This window comes from Myotis yumanensis, unplaced genomic scaffold, assembly GCF_028538775.1.
Source record: "Myotis yumanensis isolate MYYU_CA2020_CCGP unplaced genomic scaffold, mMyoYum1.0.hap1 SCAF_10, whole genome shotgun sequence".
Classification (NCBI taxonomy): domain Eukaryota; kingdom Metazoa; phylum Chordata; class Mammalia; order Chiroptera; family Vespertilionidae; genus Myotis; species Myotis yumanensis.
In genome coordinates, this window is record NW_027223761.1 from 4,539,179 (window position 1) to 4,554,739 (window position 15,561).

At 63.9% G+C, this 15,561-nt stretch overlaps 1 protein-coding gene across 1 annotated transcript; it reads left to right on the forward strand.

The window, feature by feature from the left end:
- Window positions 1-430: 430 nt before the first annotated feature.
- On the forward strand, window positions 431-14,453 carry CCDC88B (coiled-coil domain containing 88B). Its single transcript, XM_070427393.1, has 27 exons — window positions 431-490; window positions 787-929; window positions 1,065-1,176; window positions 1,256-1,325; window positions 1,402-1,460; window positions 1,578-1,661; window positions 1,741-1,884; window positions 2,113-2,258; window positions 2,397-2,478; window positions 2,628-2,786; window positions 3,216-3,362; window positions 3,513-3,621; window positions 3,794-3,930; window positions 4,328-5,434; window positions 8,555-8,682; window positions 8,761-8,878; window positions 9,672-9,767; window positions 9,846-9,986; window positions 10,386-10,642; window positions 10,877-11,020; window positions 11,225-11,411; window positions 11,541-11,686; window positions 11,986-12,084; window positions 12,260-12,426; window positions 12,990-13,196; window positions 13,357-13,425; window positions 14,303-14,453. The coding sequence occupies exons 1-27, from the start codon at window positions 431-433 to the stop codon at window positions 14,356-14,358; spliced, it is 4,374 nt and encodes a 1,457-aa protein (XP_070283494.1). The 3' UTR covers window positions 14,359-14,453.
- Window positions 14,454-15,561: the final 1,108 nt, after the last annotated feature.

A 15,561-nucleotide genomic window follows, 5' to 3' on the forward strand; every position in this document is an offset into this window, starting at 1 on the left:
CAAGGGGAAGAGAAGCCAGCAAATGAGAAGATGCAGCTGTGGGCACCTCGACTCACCCCATAAGGCTGGGGCCCCCTGAGGGGTTCTGGAAGGTGCAAGGCCGAGGTCACCCTCACGGGTTTCAAGTTGGGAAACAGAGGCCCAGAGAGGCGGAGACTCACCTGCCATTGCCCACGGAGCCAGCGGGGGGCCTTGCTCTGGGGGCCTCGAGTGCCCTGTGAATCAGTCCCTGCGGGAGACGCTGGGAGGGTGCAGCTTGGCGAAGTGGGGGCAGAGGAAGGACTCTGGGGGTGCACAGGCCAGCCTGCACCCGGAAGGAGGAAGCTGTACAGGGTGTCTGTGGCTAGGCCCGGGATCCCCCACCCGGGGACTTCCTCTTCCTCTCAAGGCAGGTGTAGCTGCCACAGCGCGACCAACACCCTGACCTGTCATGGACGGGGGCAAGGGACCCAGACTCAGAGACTTCCTGAGTGGGAGCCTGGCCACCTGGGTGAGGCGGCAGGGGGAAGGCGGTGGGGAGGGGAAGTGAGCAGTAGGGAGGGGCTGGTGTTGGTGTGGAGAGGATGGGGCAGAGATGGGGACTGAAGGGGCTGGACTTAAATGTGGGGCTGAAGTCCAGGCAGCTGTGAGGTAGGAAAAGGGGTCCAGATCTTGGGGCCCAGGGACATTCAGGGATTTGGTGAGAAGGGGGCTGTGTGGGTTCAGGGAGCTGGCCAAGGGGCTCAGGATTCACTCTATTGATGGGGGCTTCACCTGGGCCAGCTGACCTCTCTCTGCTTCCCACAGGCGCTGGGACTGGCTGGGCTGGTGGGAGAGGCGGAGGAGCCTGAGGAGGAAGAGGAGGAGGAAGGAGAGAGGCCCCTTTGTCCAGAGAAGAGGTTCTTGCGTCTCAGTGATGGGGCCCTGCTCCTCCGGGTGCTGGGCATCATGTAAGGGGCCTCAAGGTCTGCGGGGAGGGGACAAGACAGGCTGGTGGGCAGAGCCTGAGGTCTGGGGGCGGAGCCTGGCTGAGGGGAGGTGGGTCCTTGAGTCCCTTTCCAACCAATGGCCCCCTGTGCCCACAGTGCCCCTAGCTCCCGAGGGGGCCCTCGGGTGATCAGGGACCATGGTGATCCGGCAGCCAGTAGGGTGCGGAACCTGAACCACCTATGGGGCCGACTGAGGGACTTCTACCAGGTGAGGATCTGGGAGAGGGAGGCTGAGCCTGGAGCCCCCACAGGAAGGCCCGTCTCATCTCCCCCCTCTGTGCCCTCAGGAGGAGCTGCAGCTGCTGATCCTGTCGGCACCCCCAGACCTTCAGGCACTGGGGTTTGACCCCTTCTCAGGTAACCGCTCCCACCCCCCTTCCCTGCGTCTACCCCTCCTGCCGCCTGTTAACCCCTTGTGGCTTGTGCCCTGCAGAGGAGGCGGTGGAGGAGCTGGAAGGCATCCTTCGGCTGTTGCTGGGGGCGTCGGTGCAGGTGAGCGGGAGCGGGCAGGGTGGGTGCAGGTGAGCGGGCAGGGTGGGGCCCAGCTTCGGCTGCAGAGGTGGGAGGCTCACGCCAGCCCTCACCCCGCCCCCACTTGTTCCCCTGCAGTGCGAGCACCGGGAACTCTTCATCCGCCACATCCAGGGCCTCAGCCTGGAGGTGCAGAGTGAGCTGGCGGCCGCCATCCAGGAGGTATGGCTTTGGACCTGCACTACCTGGGGACACCCTGCCTCCAACTTCTTAGGCTGAACTGCTTTCCCTACCCACCCAGGTGACCCAGCCTGGGACGGGCATGGTGCTGGCACTGGCTGGGCCCGAGCCTGGGGAGCTGGCAGCCGCAGAACTGGAGATGCTGTCCCGGAGCCTGATGGGGACACTCCTGAGACTGGCACGGGAGCGTGATGTGGGGGCCCAGGTGGGGGCAGCAGGGGTATGGGGTAGAGGGCCAGGTGGAGGACTGGGAGGACCGGGGGACCCAGGTGTGTGGGGAGATGGGAGTTGAGGCCCAGGTGTGGGGTTGGGGGTCTTTGCCTGACAGGGCTGTAAGAGCCAAATTCAGCTTGTGGTGACGGTGTGTGTGTGGGGGGAGAGGTGGGGGCATAGGGTAGTTTACTTCTGACCCCTGACCCTTGACCTCCCACAGCGGCTGGCTGAGCTGCTGCTGGAGCGAGAGCCAGCCCCCTTGTTGCCTGAGGCTCCTGCTGGGACCCCTCTGGAGGGCTCCACCAACCACTTGGCCCTGCAGCTGGCCAACACCAAGGCCCAGCTGCGCCGCCTGCGCCAGGAGCTGTGAGTGCGCAGGCTCGGAAGAGGCCGGAGGGAGAGGGGTAGATTAGGCCTGGACAGCCCCCTGCATATGGGTCGGACCAGGCCTGGGAAGGGTTGGTGTTGCTGGTCCCCAGTCCCTCCAGCGTCTCCTTCCTCCAGGGAGGAGAAGGCCGAGCTGCTGCTGGACTCCCAGGAGGAGGTGCAGGGCTTAGAGGCCGAAATTCGAAGGCTCCGCCAGGAGGTGCGTTCAGGTGCTCCCTGCCATCGCCACCTTTCCTCACCTTCCCCGGCACCTCCCGCGTCCCATTGCCCCCTCTACCCGGGCTCCTTCACGTCCCCAATCCCTGTGGCTGCGGCTGGCCGTTCCCAACGCCGCACCGTCTGGCCCAGACCCAGGCGCTGTCGGGACAGGCCAAGCGGGCCGAGCTGTACCGCGAGGAGGCAGAGGCGCTGCGGGAGCGCGCGGGCCGCCTGCCCCGCTTGCAGGAGGAGCTGCGACGCTACCGGGAGCGGCTGCAGGCAGCCGAGGCCTGCAAGGGCCTGCTGGAGGTGAGCCGGGAGGCGGGGCCTGGGAGGGTGGGGCTTGCGGGGGCGGGACCTGCAAGGGCCTGCTGGAGGTGAGCCGGGAGGCGGGGCCTGGGAGGGTGGGGCTTGAGGGGGGCGGGGCCTGCAGGGGAGAGGGTAAGGAGGAGCACATTGGGGCGTGGAAAAGGGAGACTCAGGCCTTACCGAGGTTACGGCCATGGCTGGGAGAAATGGGTGAGATGGTGTCTGGGTTAAGGCCCTCTGGCGATGGGGCAGATGGAGGGGAAAGTGGGGGTTGTGGGTAAGGGTAGGTCCTGGGAAGGGGGCGGGGCCAAGTGCAGGGATGGGGTGTCTGGAAAGAGTCCCTAGCAGCGGGGGCTGATTAGCAGGTCCCGGCAGGATGCGACCTTGGAAGGCCTGTGTCCCTAGCCCTGTGTCCCCCCTTCACCCCAGGAGGAGCGGGCGCTCTCTGGGACCCTGGAGGCCTCGAAGGCCCTGCTGGAGGAGCAGCTGGAGGCCGCGCAAGAGCGCTGTGCTCGGCTGCATGAGACCCAGCGCGAGAACCTGCTTCTGCGGACCCGGCTGGGCGAGGCTCACGCGGTGAGCTTGCCAGAGTGACCCCAGTGGTCCCCCAGGGTTCCCTAGTGACCCCAGGAACCCCTTCTCCTAGTGTTCTTTAGTGGTCCTCTCGCCTACACACGGGGCCTGGGCCTGGTGGGGAGGGCGTGTCTGACCCTGCCCCACCCCCAGGAGCTGGACTCTCTGCGGCATCAGGTGGACCAGCTGGTGGAGGAGAACGTGGAGCTGGAGCTGGAGCTTCAGCGGAGCCTGGAGCCGCCGCCGGGCTCCCCTGGGGAGCGTGAGTGGAGCCCCAGTGGAGGGGCTGGGGCTGGGGCTCCCGAGTGTCCCTGCAGCTGTGGTGGGGACGACTCCTGACTTCACCCCCTTCCCCCAGGCCTCTGGGGGTGTAGGTGGGAGTGTGGCAGGACTAAGGGTGGGGAGGGGTCCTGACCTCATCGCACACACCCCAGCTCCCCTGCCAGGAGCGGCCCCCTCGATACATGATGAAGTGAGGGAGGCAGAGGCCGGGCAGCTGCGCACCCTGGAGCGGGAGAATCGGGAGCTTCGAGCCCTGCTGCAGGTGCTGCAAGGGCAGCCAGGTGGCCAGGTGAGCGAGTCCCTTCCCCAACCATCCTCCTAGGTCAGCGGTTCTCAACCTGTGGGTCGCGACCCCTTTGGGGGTCGAACGACCCTTTCACAGGGGTCGCCTAAGACCATCGGAAAACACATATAATTACATATTGTTTTAGTGATTAATCACTATGCTTTAATTATGTTCAATTTGTAACAATGAAAATACATCCTGCATATCAGATATTTACATTAGATTCATAACAGTAGCAAAATTACAGTTATGAAGTAGCAACGAAAATAATTTTATGGTTGGGGGTCACCACAACATGAGGAACTGTATTAAAAGGTCGAGGCATTAGGAAGGTTGAGAACCACTGTGGTCCTTCCTGGCGGCACCGCTGGGCTTGACCCTCCCTCTCCTGTGCCCTCAGCGCCCCCTGCTGGAGGAGCAGAGTGAGGACGCCATGGTTCCAGCGCTGCCCGTGGCTCCCCAGACCTGCACGGCCTCAGGCCATGGTCCCCAGGGCTTGGTTGGCCATGCGGGGGATGAAGACCCTCAGGCCTTGGACTTGGCTCCTCCAGCATCAGATTCAGCCCCCAAGGGGTCAGCTGAGTGTCCCCAGACGTCTGATTCAGACCCTCAAGTGATGCAGAGGCCCCTTCAGGCGGCTGCCATGGCCCCCCAGACCTTAGACCTGGCGCCTCAGGAGTCAGGCCCCGCTGTAGAGACACAGGAGTCCCTGGAGGAGGCTGGTCACGGAGCCCCTCTCCAGACCCCTGCCTCTGTGGCCCCACCTCAGGGTTCAGAAATCCAAGTTCAGGCCCAGCTGTTGTTGGGAGAAGAGACTGGGGAGTCCGTGCCCAGAGTCCCTGAGAGCCAGCCCGAACCCACAGAGCCCCGCCTCCACGTGCAGCTGGAAGAGCAACAGTGCCATGGCCAGAGGCTGGACTTACCCAAGGAGCACACAGAGGCCAGAGAGCAGCCACCGCGGCTGGAGGGGGTGATCAGGGACCACGCCCAGAAGCCGGAAATGGCTCCCGAGGCCCAGGCCTTGGAGGGACCAGTCCCAGGGGAGATCTTGACCAGTGGTGACCCAGAGCAGGAGGCCCTCAGAGAGGAGGTGGCTCGGCTGAGGAGAGAGGCTGAGGCCCTCCGAGCTGAGCTGGAGGTCCAGGCTCGGAGGCTGGATGCCCGAGGCACGGAGGCTGCTCGCCTCTCCGAAGAGCTGGCTCAGGCTCGGAGGGCAGAGGCTGAGGCCCACGGGGAAGCAGAGGCCCAGGTCCAGGAGCAGGTCCGGCTACGGGAGGCAATGAAGGCAGCCCAACAGGAGCTGGAGGCTGCATCGCGGGAGCGGGAGGCGTTGGCAGAGGCACTGGCGGCAGCAGGCCGAGAGCGGAGGCAGTGGGAGCGCGAGGGACCCAGGCTGCGGGCCCGGGCCGAGGCTTCAGAGGAGCGGCTGCAAGTCCTGGAGAACCAGAGCCAGCAGCACCTGGAGGAGGCCGAGAGGGAGCGCCGGGAGAGGCAGGCCCTCAAGGAGGTATGTGGGTCCTTATATTCATTCGGGGCAGGAAATGGGGTTCCAGGCCAGTGGCTGGAGTTTTGGGTTATTCATTCCATCATCAGCCACTGAGCCCAGCATCGAGCTGGGACTGGAGATAAAAAGACGAAGTCCGTTCCTGCCTTCCAAAGGCACGCCAGGCCTGGGAAAGGGGCAGGTGCCCCCCACCTCTAATGGGGCGGCTTTGGAGGGGATAAGAGTGTGGGCAGGGAGCCAGGGTGCCTGGGTCTAAATCCTGGCTCTCTGACCTCAGCAGTCACTCACCTGCACCCAGGGCCTCCTTCTGTAAAAGGGGGTACTCTTCATGGCTGCCTGGCGGGTCTTGTGGGCGACCAAAGGAGAGAGTGGTGGGAGAGCCTCATTCATGCTGGTCGACAGGTTGGCTATAAGAGCAGGAGCCTGCGGGGGCCTGCGGGAGAGGGAGCTGATGCCAAGGTTGGGCAAGAGGCTTTGGGGAGGGTTCTGAGGAAGGTCAAGATTCCACCAGATGGGGAAGGACATTTCCTCCCAAGGAACAGCCTATGCAAAGACTTGAAGGCATTAAAGATCTTCAGGGGCCCAGGAGGAGTAGGAGGCTGGGAGCCAGAGAGGTGGCTGGGCCAGCGTTTCAGGTGTTAGTGCTCCATCCCCAGGCAGGGAGAGCCCCCCGGGGGGGTTCGAGGAGGGTCACCTTGGTGTGCAGGGGCCTGGAGCCACTGGGAGGCAGTGCCTGTGGTCCAGGTGGCAGGTGAGGCTGGCTGGACCTGGACGGGAAATGAGGGAGAGAGGAGGCCTGGAAACCCCTTTATTCATTCATTCGAGCATGTTTTCGGGTGTCTCCTGGTGGCCAGGCCCTGTACCAGGCCACCAGCATGCCTGGACTCGGGGAAGCGTGCCCGATCTGGGGTGGAGCCGGGACTGTGCAGGGAGCCGTGTTGGCTCAGGAAGCACACTCATGAGGGAAGGCCTCCTGGAGGAGGGAGAGGATGGCAGTGAGCAAGGAGGAGTTTGTAGGGTGGAACCCGGCAGGGGAAGGAGGTGAGAACTCACTTAGCCGGGTTCCTACTGGGCAGGGCTTCATCTTCCTTTCACGCGAAGGAGTTGCAGCCGTTTTAATGAGGGCAATGGGGCCCCGGATAGGAGTGGTCAGGGCCGTGTGGAAAGGCCTCTCAGAGGACTCGGAGGAGACATGAGGCAATGAATGCGAGGGGTGTTGGGGTCGGCGGCCAGTGCTGGGGGAGGGAGTGCCACAGACAGGAATCGAATCTTCCACCTGAGCATCCCTATTGTACCGAGGTTCAGAAAGGAGGAGTCATCGGATCTGAGACTCCTCCCAGTGGAGAGAAGCGGGGTACAACACACTGTTGGGTTGACCCCCGCCGTTGGGCATTATGCAGGAGGGGCCTGGGGAATGTACAAATTGGGGGTGTGGGTAAGAGAGTACATCTGAGAGGCTGTCTCTGGGGCCCACTCTGAAGGATGTGACTTGAGGTGCTGTCAGGCAGACCTGGGTTATGGCCCGAATCCCCAGCTTATCAGCTCTGTGGCTTTTGGCAACTTACTGAACCTCTCTGAGTCTCGGTTTACTCACCTGTGAAACCGGAATAAAAACGACCTGCCCCACAGGATGCTGTAAAGTAATGACTGTGGAGAGCTCACTGCGGTGGAGAGGGAATGCCAGCAGGTGGGCAGTGAGGGTGCGGGTGGGGCGGGCTGGCTGGAAGGGCCAGCTCTGAGGACTGAGTGGGTGGCAGAGGCTGAGGACAACGTGGGGAATGTTGTGAGATTTCCTGGTCAGAGCACTTCCTGGTGACAAGTGGCTGTGGCGCAGGAGGAGGTGACCAGCCAGGGAACCAGGGAACCAGGGAACCAGGGAACCAGGGAACCAGGTCAGAGAACCAGGAGCCGAGGGGGTGGTCCAAGTGGGCCTCCTGGACTGGGTGGAGGGCAGGAGGTGCAATGGAGAGGGTACGGAGGGCTGTGGCCAGGGCCTGGACGAGAGCAGAGCAGGACTCTGGGCAGAGGTTCAGTTCTTCTTCGTTGTACCAGTATTCTTACCCGCAGCCCTTGGCTGTCAGCAGCAGGGCATCATGGGACGTGTAGTTTTTCCAATGAGAGGCAGTAGGCAAAGGTGTCTGGAAGTGCATTGCTTCTGAGGGGAGGTCTGAGGGGTGGGGGCTTGCTAAGCCAGGAAGTTCAGAGCAAAGGCTGTAGGCTTGGTTTTCAGAGGCAGGATTTGTCAGGCTGCTTGGTCGGAGCTGGCCTTTCCCTGTGGTTTTATCCTGCCGGGGCCCCCACACCTCGGAATGGTTTGGTCTACCTCCCCTCTGGGCCCACAGCTCAAATTGGGCCTCCTGCCCCATTCTGCAATGGTGTGGCCCAACTGCCAGAGCCCTGGGCCCTAGCATCTCTGTCCTCCCCCTCCCAGCCCCACTGTGGTTAGGCCTGGTGTTCACCAAGTTCCTGTCTTCTGTGGCCGTCCCCTGTGGCTGAGGGCTCTCTCCAGACTGGCTTCCGCTGAGCCCCTCTTTCCTTCATGGCTAGGATGGCCTCAGCATTCAGGGCACGTCCACCTGTCACTGGGCACAACAGGAAGCAAGAGCTCAGAGAGGTGAAGACTCGCGGCCCAGGAGCCTCCCTCAGGCCCTGCCAGGCTTACAATCCCTAGTTCTCTCATACCCGTGCTGCCCAGCGACCAGGCTTTGCTCCCATTTTACAGATCTGGGCGTAGAGGCCCAAAAGTTAAAGCTGTTTGTCTAGGGCAGTGATGGCGAACCTATGACACGCGTGTCAGAGGTGGCACGCGAACTCATTTTTTTGGTTGATTTTTTTTGTTAAATGGCATTTAAATATATAAAACAAATATCAAAAATATAAGTCTTTGTTTTACTATGTTTGCAAATATCAAAAAATTTCTATATGTGACACGGCACCAGAGTTCAGTTAGGGTTTTTCAAAATGCTGACATGCCGAGCTCAAAAGGTTTGCCATCACTGGTCTAGGGTGACAGAGCAAGGACATGAAGCCAGGTCTCCTGACTCCCAGGCCTCTGTGTCTGTCCCTCCCCGGGGACAGTGGTGGGATGTCCTCTGGCCCTGAGCCTGCTCTGTCTGCCCTCAGGAGCTGGAGAAGGCTGTGGCGCGGAGCCAGGAGCTGGGGGTCCGGCTGGAGCGTCTGCAGCGGGAGCTGGAGCAGGCGACTCTGGAGCGCCAGGAATTTCTTCGGGAAAAAGAGTTTCAACAACAGAGGTGGGGGCGTTGCCCGGGGGTCAGAGAGTGCCAGGCAGAGGCTTGAGGAGGGGTAGAGGCCAAGGCTTCTCCTTGCAGGTACGAGGGCCTGGAGCAGCGGATGAAAACTGAGCTGCAGGCTGCGGCCACCAGCAAGGAGGAGGCGCTGAGGAAGCTCAAGGCGAGGGCCCTGCAGCTGGAAGAGGAGCTGTTCCAGGTGAGGCTTCGCCCTGGGAGCTGGGGCCTCGCCCCGCCCCTCCCTCCGTCCTGCAGGCAGATGTGCCGGGCGCATGGGCTCCTGTCCCTCCCGAGGCCCCTCTGGTCTTGGCCAGTTGCTCCCTTGTGACTCCTTTGGGGGCCTGTTGGAAGGAGCACTGTGCTGAGAGTCAGGCTGACTCTGCCACGGCTGGTGGTCCTCTGGGGCCTCGTCTCCCCGTTCCTCAAATGGGCAGCACCGGTGGCTTGGTTCTGAGGGGACGGCTGTGTCTTTCCTGCTTGGCTCCCCGCCTCCCCGCTACTGCCTAGTGAGCTCAATTGCTGCTGTCGTTGTCCTAAGTCAGTCGTTATTTCTGACGCCCCTGCAGTGTGTGGGCTCAGCGCTCAGCACTGGGGTGTGGTGGAGCCCAATGTCAGGCTGCCGTGTGCAAGGGAGCTCACAGTTCACCTGGCACAGAGGCAGGAAAACAGGTGACTATCACAGGTGGTGCCAGGGGCCAGTGGGCACCCAGCAGACTGCCTCGCTGGCACGTGTGGGGTTGGTCAGGGGAGGCTTCCTGGAGAAAGTGAGATTGAAACTGGGGCCCAGAGGAAGAGTAGGACCTGCAGGAGGAGCAGCAGGGGCCAGGCACGAGCTGGAGCACCGAGAGAAGGTGACAAGGGCAGGATAAGAGTGATGGAGCCTCGGGAGCCAGGAGTTCGGGGCTGTGGGCCAGGGCCCACTGTTCAGGTCCCTGTGGCATCACCGTGCCCTGCCACTCCCCTGCGTGACCCCCCGGGGCCTCTCCTTGCAGCTGCGCCAGGGCCCTGTGGCGCTGGAGCCCAAGGAGTGCGCTGAGCCGAAGACCCCGGAGGCCCAGAGCGGGCGGCTCATCGAGGTGGAGCGCAGTGTGAGTGGTGGACGGTGGTGGGCTCGGGGGCTGAGGTGGGCAGTGGCCTGGCCACTAACTCCCCTCTGTGCCGAGCAGAATGCAACGCTGGTGGCTGAGAAGACGGCTCTGCAGGGGCAGCTGCAGCTCCTAGAGGGGCAGCTGGGAAGCCTGCAGGGGCGCGCCCAGGAGCTGCTGCTGCAGAGCCAGCAGGCGCAGGAGTGCAGTAGTCGCCTGCAGGTGGGTGGTGGCTGGGTGCCCGTCCCCCACCCGATCCCTGCCCACTTGCCACTGTCCCCTTCTACCTGCCTCCACCCCCCAGTCTGCGCCCATGTTTCTCGGTCTCCAGCCCCCTTCTCCACAGCCAGCCAGTAGTCCAACCGCTCTCCGGGCCACCCCAGCCCCGTCTGTCCCATCATGCCTTGTGCCCCTTGCCCTCCCCTCCACAGCCCGGCACCAGCCATGACACCTCTCCCCGCTCCTTGCCCATTTACCTCGGCCTCTGGCTCCCTGCTGCCCCATCCAGCCCTCTGCCTCCTCCACAGCTTTCTCTCCTGGTCCTCGGGCCTGCCCCTGTCCCTTGCTCCCTTTCTGGCCTGGGTTCCACTCCCGCCGTGCCCACTCCCTCTTCTGCCCTAGGCTGAGAAGTCTGTCCTGGAGCTGCAGGGCCAGGAGCTGCACAAGAAGCTGGGGGCGCTGGAGGAGGAGGTGCAGGCCGCGCGGCGGTCCCAGGAGGAAGCCCGCGGGCAGCAGCAGGCCCTGCTGCGGGACCACGAGGCGCTGGCTCAGCTGCAGCGGCGGCAGGAGGCCGAGCTGGAGGGGCTGCTGGCCCGGCACCGAGACCTCAAGGCCAACATGCGGGCACTGGAGCTAGCCCACCGGGAGCTGCAGGGCCGGTGAGTCTCCCCAGCCCCCAGCCCCTCTCTCCCTGACGGAGCACTGGCCCCTGGTGCCCACCTCCACTGCTGGGCCTCACGGGGGGCGGGGAGCACGGGGGCAGCGTTGTGCCCTGGGCCTTTGCCAGGGGCCTGTGCGGGGAGGTCCCGGCAGACCTCCAGCTTCAGGCAGTCCGGCTGCCTGCCTGCCCTGCCCCAGGTCCCTGCAGCCCTCTCAGCCTTTGTCCGTCCCAGGCACGAGCAGCTGCAGGCCCAGAAGGCCAACGTGGAGGCGCAGGAGCTGGCCCTCCTGGCAGAACGCGAGCGCCTGATGCAGGACGGCCATCGGCAGCGGGGCCTGGAGGAGGAGCTGCGGAGGCTGCAAAGTGAGCACGACAGGTACCAGCCCTGGCGCAGCCCATCCCCCTTGGGGCAGTTCTCAGTGTTGCCCTCTGAAGTGGGCTGGTGGTGAGTCAGTCACTGTCCCTGTGGGGTCCTGCTTTGCCTCTCCCTAGCACAGCCCTCTAGCCCTCAGGAGACTGGGGGGCAAGTCCCCCCCGCCCCGCCCCGCCCCGCCCCGAGTACCTCTCCTTGTCTCCACAGGGCACAGAAGCTGCTGGCAGAGATGTCCCGGGAGCGAGGGGAGCTGCAGGGTGAACGCGGGGAGCTGCGGGGCCGGCTGGCGCGGCTGGAGCTGGAGCGGGCACAGCTGGAGATGCAGAGCCAGCGGCTGCGCGAGTCCAACCAGCAGCTGGACCTGAGCGCCTGCCGGCTGACCACACAGTGTGAGGTGTGAGGGCGGTGGTGGCTGGAGTGGGGTTGGAGGGGGCTGGGGGCTGGGGACAGAGTGGAGGGCATGTAAGGAAGCCACCCTGAGCCCCATTGAACCCCCACCTGCCCTGCTGCCTGCCCCCAACAGCTGTTGACAGAGCTGCGGAGCGCCCAGGAAGAGGAGAACCGGCAGCTGCTGGCCGAGGTGCAGGCCCTGAGCCGGGAGAACCGGGAGCTCCTGGAGCGCAGCCTGGAGAGCCGGGACCACCTGCACCGAGAGCAGCGCGAGTACCTGTGAGCGGGCTGGAGGGCAACAGGCGGGGCAGCCGGTGGGAGCAGCGGGCCAGGGGCAGTTGGCGGGGGCAGCAGGCGGTGGCAGCGGGCGCTGGTCCTGGAGACACCTGTGGTTGTTCAGGGGAGACGCCCAGGGGGGTCCTGGGCTGACCCCCGGGGGTGGTGCAGTGGCAGTTTCACCCCACACAGGCGTGTGTCCGTGTGCCAGCTGCAGGGCTGTGCCGGCTGGAACCCGAGCCTTGCTCCTGCCAGGCCTCATGCTGCTCCCCCGCCCCTCTTCGTCCCCTCCCCTCTCCCAGGGACCAGCTCAACGCCTTGCGCCGAGAGAAGCAGAAGCTGGTGGAGAAGATCATGGACCAGTACCGTGTGTTGGAGCCGGGGCCCCTGCCCCGGACCAAGTGAGTGACCCCTCACCCCTAGTCAGGGGTCCTCCCAGCCTGGCCTTGCCGCCCTCTGACCCTGGCCCAGCTCAGGTCCGGGCCCGTGAGGGTTTGCCTGGCCTCGCACCCCAGCCTGGCCCTCTTGTCCCCTTCCGCCATGGCCTTACCCCCTCTTGTGCCCTCTTGCTCCCAGGAAGGGCAGCTGGCTGGCAGACAAGGTGAAGAGGCTGATGCGGCCCCGGCGGGAGGGGGCCCTCCATGGGGGGCCACGCCTGTGGGCCAATGGGGCTGGCAGCACCGAGAGCCTGGGGGGCCCCCCAGAGATGGAGCTCTCTGAGAGCAGGGAGGCAGATGGGACAGGTGGGTCTGGGGGCCAGGTGACCGATGGTCCCTACCCCGTGTCCTTGATCCCCACCCTGGCACCCGCTCACGCCTCTGGTCTCTTCCTTCCTGTGCGGCTGGTACACGTGCCCCGATAGCCTTCCCTGTTGCCCCCGCCCCTCAGATGGTTCCGGTGGTGCTTTGCTCCGCGTCCCAGCTACATCTCTCGTCTGCCACCTTCTCTGCCTGCGCTGCCACCCACCAGTCCTACCCACCCGCCGCGGTGCCTAGGACCTCGGAGCCGCAGGGGCTGTAGTGAGAGGTCATTTATTCCAGTCAGCAGGCGAGGAGACCGAGGCCCAGGGAGGGGAAGCGCCTTGCTCAAGGGCACCGAGTGAGTTAGTGTCAGAGCCAGCAGAGGGCCAGCCTCCTGTCAGCACCCAGACCCTCTCCGCCTCTGCAGCCTCCTCTCCCTGGCCCTGTGCAGCTGCACCCGCTGCCCCCCCTCTGCCTGGCCCTCCCTGCACGGCTCTCATACCCGTGCCCCTCACTCTGCCCGCCCTCCCTGCACGTCTCTCATACCTGCGTCCCTGCCCTTGCAGGGTCCCCTTCCCCGGCACCCATGCGCCGGGCCCAGAGCTCCCTCTGCCTGCGGGATGAAACTCTGGCGGGCGGGCAGCGGCGGAAACTCAGCTCCAGATTCCCGGTGGGGCGAAGCTCGGAGTCATTCAGCCCCGGGGACACCCCCAGGCAGCGATTCCGACAACGCCGTCCGGGCCCCATGGAGGCACCCAGCTCCCAGGGCAAAGGTGAGGGACAAGGGTCCCTGCTTCCATTAGCCCCCGACTCCCTGTGGACCCAGCGACTCCTTGGGGGAGGGGTTCCTTTCTGTCCCCAGGGTCTCCCCACAAGCCCTGCCTGCCTCTGTCCTGGTCCCTGTGGCCCAGTAGCTGCCTTGTGTCCCCCCAGGACCTGGCGTGGGATGGGATGGCTCCATTGAGACCCTGGCGGAACACGAAGCAGGTGCCGGCCGAGAGGGTGAGGGGGCATTTGCCCTGCGCGTGGCCCTGGCAGCGCTCATTCAGCCCCCCGCTCACTGGACAACCAGCCTTTCTTAAGTGCCAGGGGCTGTGCTGGCAGGGGGCCAGCGGGAACGTTCTGGGCTAGGAGGCAGACAGTAAGCAATGTGCATGGAAACAGTAGTTATACAACAGCCCCATAGAAATAAGACGTGAGCTGCATGTAATTTCAAACCTTCTGGTAGCCTCATCAGAAAAAGCAAAAAGAGACAGGTAACCTAACAGCATTTTATTGAACTCCATAGGCCTGAAGTATTACCATTTTAACATGTAGTCAGTGTAAAAGATCATTAACGAGATGTTTTATATTATTTTTTTCATACGAGTCTTTGAAGGCCATTGGTATTTTACTCTCAGGCACATCGTGGTTCAGGCCTCCTGGCATATTAGGAAGTGGCAATGCTCTGGGGAAAAGGAGGTCAGAGCACTGGGAGGGGTGCAGCTAATTAGGGTGCTCGAGGTAGCCTCGGAAGGGAGGTGGAGTCGGAGCAAAGACTGGGAGGTGAGAGTTGGTGGGGTTGATACTGTGAGGAACAGCATTCCAGGCAGAGGGATGGCGGCTCGGCCAGGTGGCTGGTGCAGCTGGGAGGAAGGGGGAGAGCCGAGGGAATGGTGGAGGGCTGGGTGGTGGCAGAGGGTAGAGGGCTGGGAGGAAGGGGGAGAGCCGAGGGAATGGTGGAGGGCTGGGTGGTGGCAGAGGGTGGAGGGCTGGGAGGAAAGGGGAGAGCCAAGGGAATGGTGGAGGCTGGATGGTGGCAGAGGGTGGAGGGCCTGTGGGCCAGGTCCATGCTGGGAGCCTCCGAGGGCGCGGGCCTGAGCTGAGCCTTTCCCTCCAGGCCTCGAGGTGCAGGAACCGGAGAAACACCCTCTCACCCCTTCCCTCAGCCAGTGACACCGCATGGACTGGAAGCTTGGGAATGTGGGCCTTTCGCCGCTGGAGTCCCAGTGGGGGTCCCAGACAGCCCACCAATGTGGGGAGCCGGGGCGTCTGGGGCCAGTCCTTGGACAAGGAGGCCTGGGCCCCTGGGGCCTCCATGGCTGGCACTGGGCCCCTGAGATGGAGCTGGGATAGGCCTGTTTGCAGGAGGAATAGCAGGCCCCCACTAGCAGCTCCTTGCCAGGGCTCTGGCTCTGCCAGGCGGCCCTTGCTGAGGAGGCGGTTTCTGGGGGATCCCCCAGATGAAGGAGGCAGGCAGGAGTGGACAAGAGAGCCCCCTACCTGGTCTAGGGGCGACGCCAAGAACTGCTCACTGGCGCCTATGGCCTGGACCTATCTCTGAGTGCAGCTGGGACATGAAATAAAGCTGGAATGTAATCACCCGAGTCTGTGCTGTGTCCACTGACTGCATCCTGAGGTGCCGGGGTCCCTGCAGCCCCAAGTCCTCGCTGGTGGGGGCTGTGGCCACTGGCTTCCTCGCCTGGCACCCAAGCAAAGGGCTTTCCTCAGAGGAGGGGCCAGTTGGGCTTGCATGGGTACCCCAAGGGGGTGGGGAGGGGTCGGGGTCTGGGTAGCCTGCAGTGGGTGGGGCCCGGGTCTGGGCTTAGCCTTTGCTTAAAAGGTGGGGTGTGGGTTCTGGGGTGGGGGTGGTAAACGCCCGAGGACCTGCCCTCCCCTCCCTAGCATCCTCTTCTCTCCTTTCACGTTTTCCTGTCTCCCCCACTGCCCCCCACTTGGGGTTGAGCCCCTCCCCAGGGAGCTCCCGGCCTGGAGTGTCACCTAGTGCTGGGCTGTGGTGGAGGCACAAAGGCTTCTGGGATGACATCCAGGAAAGGGGCAATTAGGCTGGTGGCAGGACGTGAGTCAAGCACCTGGGGCTGCCGAGGGTAGGGCGGGGCTGCCCAGACTGAGGTGAGGCAGCCTTAAAGGGGGGTGGGGGAGGCAGAGCTGGGAGGGGCAGCCTCCTCCTCAGGGTGACCTGCAGCCCCTTGGGCATAACCTACCTGCTCCCTCTTAGCTCCAGTTTCAGAGGCTGATGGAGGGAGCGGACCCCTGGCCTCTGGCTGGAAGCTGGAGGCTGGGAGCCCCTCCCATAAGCGTCAAGGAGGGAGTTTGTTGGCCGCCCGCCCCGTAGGTGGCTCCTGTCAGTTATCCGGA

Bases quoted from the DNA above. Each gene is read 5' to 3' on its own strand.
- CCDC88B (XM_070427393.1), top strand. From the start codon at position 431: ATGGACGGGGGCAAGGGACCCAGACTCAGAGACTTCCTGAGTGGGAGC. The intron at 1,461-1,577 runs GTGAGCGGGAGC...GTTCCCCTGCAG, and splicing joins TGCTGGGGGCGTCGGTGCAG to TGCGAGCACCGGGAACTCTT. The intron at 1,885-2,112 runs GTGGGGGCAGCA...GACCTCCCACAG, and splicing joins AGCGTGATGTGGGGGCCCAG to CGGCTGGCTGAGCTGCTGCT.